The 10,434-nt window shown below is 47.5% G+C and overlaps 1 protein-coding gene across 1 annotated transcript in view; it reads right to left on the bottom strand.

Moving 5' to 3' along the window:
* Positions 1-9,590, bottom strand: part of hibadha (3-hydroxyisobutyrate dehydrogenase a) — a 22,459-nt gene extending 12,869 nt beyond the window's left edge. Inside the window, exons 1-4 of the mRNA XM_079748846.1 lie at positions 9,480-9,590; positions 7,798-7,958; positions 7,269-7,378; positions 6,508-6,629 (exon numbers count right to left, since the gene is read on the bottom strand). Of these exons, the coding sequence (XP_079604972.1) occupies positions 6,508-6,629; positions 7,269-7,378; positions 7,798-7,958; positions 9,480-9,549 (463 nt within the window). The 5' untranslated portion in view covers positions 9,550-9,590. The remainder of the gene's footprint in view (positions 1-6,507; positions 6,630-7,268; positions 7,379-7,797; positions 7,959-9,479) is intronic.
* Between the last annotated feature and the right edge of the window lie 844 nt (positions 9,591-10,434).

Below are 10,434 nucleotides of genomic sequence, written 5' to 3'. Positions count from 1 at the left end.
GGAGTGACACGCCGGGATCGTTAGCGCCTCGCGACCACATGACGCCCCCTAGGGGAGGAGGAGTGCTGCGTAGAGCCACTGCCTTGTGGGGGGTGAGGGGATGGGCTGGGGGGGGGGGCGAGTGAGGATGATACCGTGAGACACGGACGTTTTTTGATGTTTGATGTTTTGTTTTTTTCTCCAATCACCGCCCTTGTAATGAATATGAACAATAACCTCTGAGTCCGTGGTCACACGTCTGTCCGTCTGCAGCGCGACGCGTTGCGTTTCGCTGGCCGTAACGGGATAGGCAGGCTGAGGGCCGAGGGTTAATAATTAAAAGCATTAGGATCACAAACGGCCTGACATGACATTTTATAGAGGTGAGTCATATCCCATTTTCGAGAGAACAGGGAACAAATTCTGCCGCTGAGGCAGAGTACACTCGATAATGGGCCGTAACAAACAGGTGAAATGGGAAGAGTAACTTCACAAAATAAGTTGGGGGTTGGGGGGGAACATCCCTGCTGCTCCTTCTTTGTCCTGTATTTTTAGCCGTCGTGCTCAAAAGCATTATAGTCACGAGATAAAGGACCCAAGTCAGTACAAGTAGCCCAATGCAGCGACTCCTTTGATGCGGGTGCACGTTTTGTGTGTTCGCCTGTGTGCGCCGCGCCTGGTGTGTCTGTGTGTGGCCTGCTTCCGGTAGTGTGCATACGGTACATGCACACCAGACACAAATAAGCCAGCTCCTTCATCTCATCTCCCCTCGTTACGAGATCCCAGTTAATCCAGCTATCAAACACTGTGGAGAGAGGGGGGGCCCATTCAACATTGTGCTTTAATGCCGCCTATTAACCATGAACACAGGAGGGTGAAATGGAGTGTGCGAAGGCCAAGCAAGATCAGAGAAATGATTTGGGTTTGTTGTGTTTGTAGCGGCGCGCTAAATTAATTAGCACTCGTTCTCATTACGTGCGCAGACACACAAAAAAAATAAAAACACCCAAAGAAAAACCCAAAGTAAGGCAATTCATTACAGCCCTGTAACCTTTTACAGACACAAGCGTTCTTTTCTGAAGTGGTCGGTGTACGTGTGTGCGAGATGAACGAGAGCATCTGTGTAAACTCGCCCGTTGTCTGTGTAGGCGTAGCGGTGTACGTTGCAGTTTGTACATACGATGTTTACATGCACCGTGACAACATGGGTTGGGTTGTCGCGTCGCGGGAGAGGAGAGGGGGGGCCGCTAAGTGCAGTCTCTGTGGCGGCGTGTACACGACGCGTTCAGGGGGCAGGTGTGGGTGTTCCTGGAGTGGGTCAGTCGCCGCAGAGGCGGTCGTCTCGTCCTTCCGGTCCCATATCCGAGAGTTATGAGCTGCCCTTGGGGGCGGTAGGCCTTTGTGTTTCTTTTATGGATCGAGGGCTTCAGTGAAACTAGATTTGCAAATAAAAACACTGAACACACACTAGGCATGCGGCATGAGGGACAGAGGATCAAATCTGTGTCGTGGAGGTGAATTTTGTGTTTACCTTTAAGAGGCTTGAAGCCCCCCCCCCCCACACCAAATGCTTGTTCGTAGATCATCGCCTGTGACCAACTGAAATAACTCCTTTCAAACCAGGAACCTCCACTCCCTGCCAGATGTTGTTCCAATCTGACTTTGCTGGCTGGGTACAAATGATTTCAAAACTCGAGATTCCAAAACGCCGTTTGTGCGGGCTGTGGTGGAACTGGACTAGCCAATAAGCTCTGGTTTGCTGCCAGGCTAACCCAACTGTACGCACGTGTCCAGGGGGGGAACGTAGCGCCGGCCCGTTGGCTGGCACCTATTAATCAGGGGGATTGAGTCTTAGCACTCAATAGAATAATTGACTTGAATGATTGGGCAGTTGACCGCTCGCCAGGCAGAAGCAGTGGGGGCAGAACGTTTGCAGGCACACGGCGCAGCCTCATGCGGTCCACCGATATAATTACACCCGAGCGCATATCTTTTCTTTCCCCTCCAACTAATTAAAAACCCCATGAGCCCTGTAAAAAAAAAAAAACGCACGGGAGATATCAAGTGGAATTGTAAACGGGGTGTGTTTGAGCAAACCAAAACGGCTCGCTCAAATGTTCAAAAACAAACAGAAAAACAGCCCTTTCGACAGTTTATCTGCCAACATCGCTAATGCTGCCCTGTTATGTTAAAAACAGACTCTTTATCGGCCCAACTTAACAAGCACCGAGCCATGAGAACGGCTCCTCGCACGCAGTCACACCATGGGAACCCCGTGCAGGCAGACCACAGCATGCATTTAGCTCGGAAGAGAGGAACACACATTGATTTCAGGGTCCGTTCGATCCAGGGGAAAAGAACACAATTTGCCATTATCAAAAAAGTGCCTTTGTGCATCCGGGAGCGTTTAAGCGTGCTATGTGTGCACATTGACCACGGTGTCCTACCCTCATCACCGCCATCATTATACTCATCATTGATGGCTGGTCTATTCCGTGGGGCGGGTGGACACTGGTCAATGCCACCAAACAGAGCAGGGGCGAGAGAGCTGCCGAGATCCACAATCAATCCCTCCACTGGCCCAGAGAGACCCATCCCGTACAGAGAAGGGTAATAATGATACCCAATTAGAGACATACACACACACACACACACACACACACACACACACACACACACACACACACACACACACACACACACACACACACACACACACACACACACACACACACACACACAAGGTGCTGAGAAGTGTCATTCACATAGACAGAATGCTAATCCCAATTTAGATGAGTGACAAGTTGTATGGGGTTTTGGACAACGTTTGACGGACAGGGATTTTTACTGAGACTCATATACCAGCTGACTTTCGGTCTGCACGCGCGCACACGCATACGCACAGGGCCCGCGCACACACCAGATGACACAGGGACAGAGCTGTAAGGGCCAGTCACCCAGCTGCTGCGAGTCTGCCTCCATCTGGGGCCCTGCACCCCTCCCCTTTGCCCTCCCCCCTGTGACTCCCCCCTATCACTCTCCCTGGTCACCCCCCTCCTACCATAGCCTGTCAGCAAGACCCCTTAGTGGAGGACTTGTTATGCTAATCTGGCAATGGACCACTCTGTCTGTCACCCTCCCATACTAGTTAGCCATCAACCGAGACAGCCTTCTAAGAGCGTGCACCCCCCCCCCCTCCCCCTTTCCACCCCCCTCCACCAACCCCCTCACCGCCCTAAACTTCACTAGCTAGACATTCGCCGCCGTAGCGCTAACCCTCCATGCCTATCTTTCCGTAACGTTACCAGACCATATTCTGATTAATCCCCATCTCAGACTGGATTAGATCAGTCTGGGTGTTGTCCCGTCCTTTCCACCGCCCGGTGACGCGAGAGCCAAGGGGAGGAAATAGGATGGACGGGGCCATTGGCATCCTGGCTGACGTGTGTGTTTACAGGCTACCCAAGGCAGCAGAAGGCTGCTTCACCTCCCTGCAAACGGCCCACTGCGACTCCCTGGCTTAAGATAATGTGGAGGGGACATGATTGGAGTCATTTTGGGAAGTGGCCTAAAGAGCAGTTAGTGGATCCTTTATTGGACCTCACAAACAAACATTACCCAAGCGCGACCATGGTCCCGTTGTGTGTTCAAAGCGGCCCGCGTCACTCAATCTCTGTAAAGACTTTCTCGGGATTTGCAAAAGCGCACAATTAAACTTATTTCATCGTGCACGTCTCTTTTTTTCCGAACGTAGACGTTAGCCGCTGGCTATGTTGCGACCCACCGCGGGCGCGCAGACACAGACGCAGGCATTCTGGGTAATTACTGCTAACGACCCCGCTTGCTCGTTAGCCCGGGCTCCTATTTTTACCCTGGGCTGTGCCAACACCCTGGGCCTGTGACGTCAGTCGCTGGTTTGTTGTGGGTCGACTTTGCATGCAGACCTTTTTAACGACACCAGACAGCGGTGCACATATGTGAGGGCCAATGTCAGCGTCTGCATGTAGTCGCAGTCTTACACCACCCTGTGTGTGTTGGTGTGTGTGTGTGCGTAAACATGTTGCATACTATGCGTTTGGGTGTATATAGAGACTAGAGACAGTTGGGTGAACCGTCCGGCGGGGGTGGGGGTCTTCTGACAGAGAGAGCCGTGATCTTGGCGATCTTGTGGAAACCCAGCGAGATCAACCGGGTCCCAGGGACTTTTGTTTTTTGACTGTCGTGTTTAAACAGGATTATTACCGCACAGTTCAGTCGACAGAGGAGATGGCCAAACCTCGAGTGACGCACATGGGGTGTAAACAAGAGGGCATGCACACACGTGCACACTCACTCCTGGCTGCAGATAATACAAAATATAAAAAAAAAGAAATTTGCAGACATGAGAGAATTCTAATTCTATGTATAAAATGAAAATAAAACCAGCACAAAGACAAAACCACAAAAAATAATAGCTGTTTTGTAGCGTACGGGAAGTCACAGCAATTTGCCTGTGCCCGATCTGGCTGTGCCAGCCTTTTCCTTTCTTCACCCTGGATGCCATGCGGCGATTTATTCAGGCGGCCTTTCGGATAATATAATTGACACGATGTATAACTAGATCAGTGGGATGATGCGGGGTGGAACGCTATAACAGGACAACGTGTTGGTCATTCAGGAGAACGAGACGTGACCTACTGCCTTTTGCTACGCATGCATCATCAGAAAATGAATAAAACATCCTGCATCATCCATATTCTTGTGACTATGCCGGGGCCCTATTTGGGTAGGGTGCCATCTCCTGGCTGGAACAAGGAACAATGTAGCCTGGTGTCCTAAATCACAACTAGGAGAGGTGGGGGGGGGGGGGGTTAGGAGGAGCATGAGAGTCAAGTGTTTAGTGTCTACTCTGTGACCTCGTGTGTTGACCTCTTTCCACAAGTTCAGCTCTCTCTTATCAGAGCGGGGGCTACATCCAACACACGGCTGGCTGGGTTTGACTGTGTGTGTGTGTGTGTGTGTGTCAGAAAGAGAGAGAGAGACAAGCTCTGTGTGTGTGCGTGTCGGCGGGGCACGGCCCCCGAGGCCAAAGGTAGCAGGTAAATCATTGGTCATCTTCAGCTAGTAAAATAAGCTTAGCTAAAAAGCAGGGGAGAGGAACCTTCACACAGGACTGCACTCCCTAACTGCACGCTGTCGACAGTATGTAAACACTGTTTGTGTGTGTGTGGGTGTCTGTATATGTGTGTGTGTGTGTGTGTGTGTGTGTGTGTGTGTGTGTGTGTGTGTGTGTGTGTGTGTGTGTGTGTGTGTGTGTGTGCTAAAGCTAGAGAAACAGGCTTAGGACTCTGATCTTACTGACTGCAGCCTGTCTGTTTCGCAGACGCCAGCCGGTAAACACAACGGTGTAGGCCAAGTCTGTGTGTGTCTGTGTGCGGGAGGAAGTCACGTTGTTTTCTGTGTGTTCTTACTGATTGCGCAACAGACAACAAACAGGGCTGTATGGACATTGGTGCTACAACAATAGGAAGCAGTAAATGGCTGTAGCCTGTTTGAAAATGTAAAAGTTGAGAATTTGCGTGTGTGTGTGTGTGTGTGTGTTTGTCTCTGAGAGAACGGTGTGTGTGTGTGTCTATGTGCGTTTGCATGTCTGTGTGTGTGTTTGTGTGTGTCTGTTTGCGTGTGTCTGTGTGTGCGTGGGTCTGTGTGTCTGTGTGCAAGCACGGAAGTAACCCACAGAGGAGAGTGCACGACACAGAGACAGGTTTTTACTGCAACACGTCTCTCCCTCTCTTGTCTTATCTCTAACCCTCCCAGCCCCCACACCACCACCACCCCTCACCCCCTCTTCCTCCCCTGCACTCCATGTGAGGGCAGTTTCTCTCCTCTTTATGACTCTTTATCTGACATGAAAGGCAGTGACACGGGATACCCGCCATTACGGTTCCATCAACATGAGGAGCTCTGACACGGGATTCTGCACCGCGGCTTAGCCCATTAAGGGTGACTGGTGATCCTGTGCTCTGTCAAGGAGCCATCACAGGCAGACAGGGCAGACATAATGAGAACTTAAAACCTTAACCGTGCCTTTAAGAGCGCCGGTCAAAAGCAGCTAATAAAACGCGGAGAGGGCCCCCACTGGCCAGACCGCTCTGTAATTACGACCCGTGTCCGAGCACTAAACCCATATCAGCCCAAAGTTTAGATACACAAGGGGGATGGAAGACCGTTGAGACATTGCATGTGTTCATTGGCAAGGTCACTGGCCTGCCCTGTAAGCGTTTTGAAGCAGACCACTGGCAGGTTCCTGCTAGAGACACTACACCCCCTCCCCTTATGTCATGGGTATATCCTTCCTGCATGACGACTTGATTACTTATAAAACCAAAAAAGAAGATACTTGAGCATCGCATTACAGGGCCTGACCTGACACCAAAATCGTCATAGTTCATTAACACTGCTCCTAACAAATGTAGATAGTATACAAGGACATAAGCACATATGTGAAATGGGATATTTTGTAACGTAGAAATCGAAACCCGGAAGTACCTCCAGACACGGGAGCGTCCATGAACACAGCGCCCATCTTCTCTGCAGCGACAGCCATCTCCCTGGACACGGCGGGGTCGATGGTGGACGAGTCGATCAGCAGCGTTCCCTTCTTCACCTTCCTGGGGAGAAGACACGCCACACCAGAGCGGACTTTACACATGTTCACACCTTTGTTAACACCTGGGACAAATTAAGATTAAAAATAACCAAAACTTGTTGATTGCTGAGGAAAGCCTCACAAAAACAAAAACAAAAAATGGATGATGTTTTTTTAGAGTTTTACTTGCAGCCCTGTGGCATAATATGTCAGGTTGAGATCATGACTAATAAACAGAACACAGAGGCTGAGTCAGAACAAGCATCAGTTATCATGTTAATGCCTTCTGGCATACACTTCAAATAAACCTTATTTTTACTCGACTAAATGTTATGTCATAACACATCCCTCCAACTCATTTCACCAAACACTATCCACTGAATGGTTAACCAAAACACATTTTTTTATTCAAGATCGCACAAAAGAATCAACCTGAGACACAGGTCTGAGCCTAGCTAGCTAAATCGCTTTGTCAGTAGGCATATTTGGTGGCATTGTAATTAACTGATAATGATCGCTCATACTACTTTTTGAAAAGCTATCCTTTTGTACACCGTACAAATGGATAGCTTTTCAAAACTTTAGTCAGAACCGAGGCGTCAAGCGATCATTGTTGCCACTTTGTTGCGTTTGAAAAGGCCAATCCCGAGGGCGCGCTTACTTCAGGATGCCGTTGGCTCCTGTGTAGACCTCGATGACATTGGGGCTGGAGGGCAACATGGTCAGGATGCGGTCCGCCTTCTCCGCCACATCCGCCGGGGTGTCAAAGACCTGAAGACAGCGATGCCAAGAGGAAGAGTCGGGGGCGGGGACAGTCATTATGAAACAAAAACAACATCAACCAGTAAGCAACAGTGGTGTTACAGAAGCTTTGAGAATTTTCCGCTCATGGGAAACTTACATTTAGGTCATTTCACGTTCTCAAACGCCACTCAAGCGATCAAATGTGCGGCAAATACGTGGTGTGGCCGCTAGCAGCTGTCGACTTACCTAATGCTTAAAAGGGATTTACTACAGTGCGATTGAGTCCTCATTGAGTGAGCACTTCAGGTGTGAATGTGTGGTGAAGTATCTGCTGGCCTACTCCCTGAGGCCACGAGAGTCCATAGGAAATATGTAATCAATCACCCGGCCTATCTAAGAGCACGTCCTTCCTTATAGGTTGCGAGCGGCTCGCTGGGGTTTGTTACCTGAGCTCCCAGGTCTTGCAGCTCCTTGCGGGACTCTGGGAAGACGTCGGTAGCAATGACAGGGTAGCCGTTTCTCAGGAGGTTCTTGGCCATGGGTCTGCCCATGTTCCCCAGTCCGATGAAGCCCACCGGCGTCTTGGAGGCCATCGACCGGCTCGGCCCTAAATGAGGGGAAGAAGGAGCTGGATAATTAGCAACATTCTCAACATATTCCACTCTAAGAGTATTTTCAGTGTTTGTTTATGACGAAAACCACATAATTCCATGACTTCATTGCACTTAAAAGGCTTACAATTATTAATATGAAATAAACAATATATTCAATGGTGCTCTGACTGGGCCATGTGGCAGTCCATTATGAGTCCAAAATGGACTAAGTGAGTCATGTCATGGAGCACAGGCCATTCACACTTCTGAATATCTGTCTGGTATCTTCAGTATGGTGTGAGAAGGAATGTATTGTTTATAATAAATAATCCCAGTCAATCATTTTGTATTTTTTGAGGTTTACTGAGAAAATTAATTGGATAAATATGAAATAATTATTTAAAGTTTTGTAGTCTAAATTGATTGTGATATAAGAAGCTCTGAGCATTATAACAACATACTGCCCAAATTTACATTATTGCCTAAAATGAATTGTGTGCCATTCGCTGCAATTGCTACGACAATAATGTATTCTATGTTGCTTATCACTATCTGTTTGTAGCTCTGGTTAGATTGTAATAACATTGATTTTGGTCAGTCAAAATACTCAACTAGTTAAAAAACATAATACTAAACTTGAAATATTGCTTGATGATGGCAGTGGTAGACTACTTAAAGGAGGCCTTCTACTCACCAGCTCAGATCTGAGTGGGATTAGGTATTTGTATAGGAAAATGGCTATCATGGAAAACAGTCAATTGCCATCTTACTCCGGCTGCTTATTATGCACTAAACAATACAATTCTGAGGTAATGCATTGAGGACTTTGAAGTCATTGTTATACAAGCATAAAGCTGTCTCTTATGATTTTTTCAATCACCATTAGAACTAGTTAAACCAAGCTGTTACAAACTGGCTCTGTCAAATGTGTGATATCTAATGGCATTATGGAGCAAGAAGGCTGCTCAGAAAAAAGCCTTTAGGGTATGAGGGGAGAAAGGGAGACTTTATTGGGTCTTTGGCGGTTGGGGGCGTGTGACACCCTCGATGAGGGCAAGGAATTTCAGCCAGCCCCACTGCGTCTGCGTGCAGACTACTCCTAAAAGGGGTACACCTCTACGCATTGATATATAAAAACAATATATGACATGCACGGTAATAGAAGGTCGGTGAAGACGCGGTGAATTATGGCGACAATCCTGTTTTGTTTCAACAGCAATGTCAGATAACGGCAAAGAACAAGAAGCAAGGATTGGATTCACAAGTGGAGAAAGCAGCCGTCATGGATGCAACCATTGCCCCTTGTACGACGGCAGAGTCGTATCCATGTGGGGTTTTCATACAACTATAGGATCTTATCGTGAGCAACCTTTGGGAGGATCGCCAAGAACTCATCTCTTTAGACAGTAACAATATGAGGCTAAATGCAGCTACACAAGCTACAAACCAGCATTTGCTTATTTTCTCTGTATAACCTCGGCAATGACAGACGTACATTTCTGCAGAGATATGGACCAATAAATTAATTACTTTACCGAACGTAGGGGCGACATGTTTATTCCACCTCGGCAATAAATTGCGAGACCCCCTAATCAAGGCAGCCATGCTTCTTTCCCCTTGACCTCGTCGTACAGTGACAGCTGTCAGGCCAGGAAGCAAAACATAATAGACCGTGAATTACGGCGATGTGCGCCAATCACAGCTCTGCAGTACACATAGACAGCCAATAGAAACGTTGGAAGGCGGGTTATTATTGAATACGTTTCTTAAAGCCGCCGCCTCCTTACATGAAGTTATACATCTGATACATACAGTCTAATAATTTACAAAGTATAACATAAATACAGGCAAAAAATTGTTTACTGTAAATAAAAGAGAGATTATCTTTTCCTTGAAACTGAATGATACCATTAATTGGATACTGTCTATTCATGTAATAAGTCGAATTATGTCTAAAATTCTTGTGTGTGTAATTTCAATAAATAAATGTAATATATATAATAAATTAAGATGTTATACATCGAAGCAACATGTGGATATTATATATGTATGGATGGAGAGGCTTCAAATGAAATGTAATCTATATATTTCTCAAGTAGTCGCCTGATCGGGGACATACATTTCTCTTTCATCTCTCTTTCAGCTCTTTCTTGCATCCAGATGGCGTCTTGAGCATCCTCGGGGTACCCATACCCACAGCATCTTTAAAGCATCCCGGAAGTGACAGCATCATTTGGTCTTCAGGAAGAAGCGACGCATCATCGCCAGTGCATTGACAACAACGGTACGGATGCAAAGGCAACGAACATGTCTATCGCGATCTGTTTTATAATGTGCATTTGCTTTTCCCAATCGTATATAACTGCAAATCATCTTAATATCACGTGTGAAGGCGATATATGCATACGGTTGTCTCGTTGTTATTCACCACCGTGCTAGCTGTCCGGCTTACGTTAGCTCAGTATGTGTCATGACATGGCCTGCTGCTCA

Source organism: Pollachius pollachius (assembly GCF_949987615.1).
Source record: "Pollachius pollachius genome assembly, chromosome: 13".
In the NCBI taxonomy this organism is placed as follows: domain Eukaryota; kingdom Metazoa; phylum Chordata; class Actinopteri; order Gadiformes; family Gadidae; genus Pollachius; species Pollachius pollachius.
Note: the sequence above shows the minus strand (reverse complement) of the source record. Positions and strands in the feature narration are given on the sequence as shown.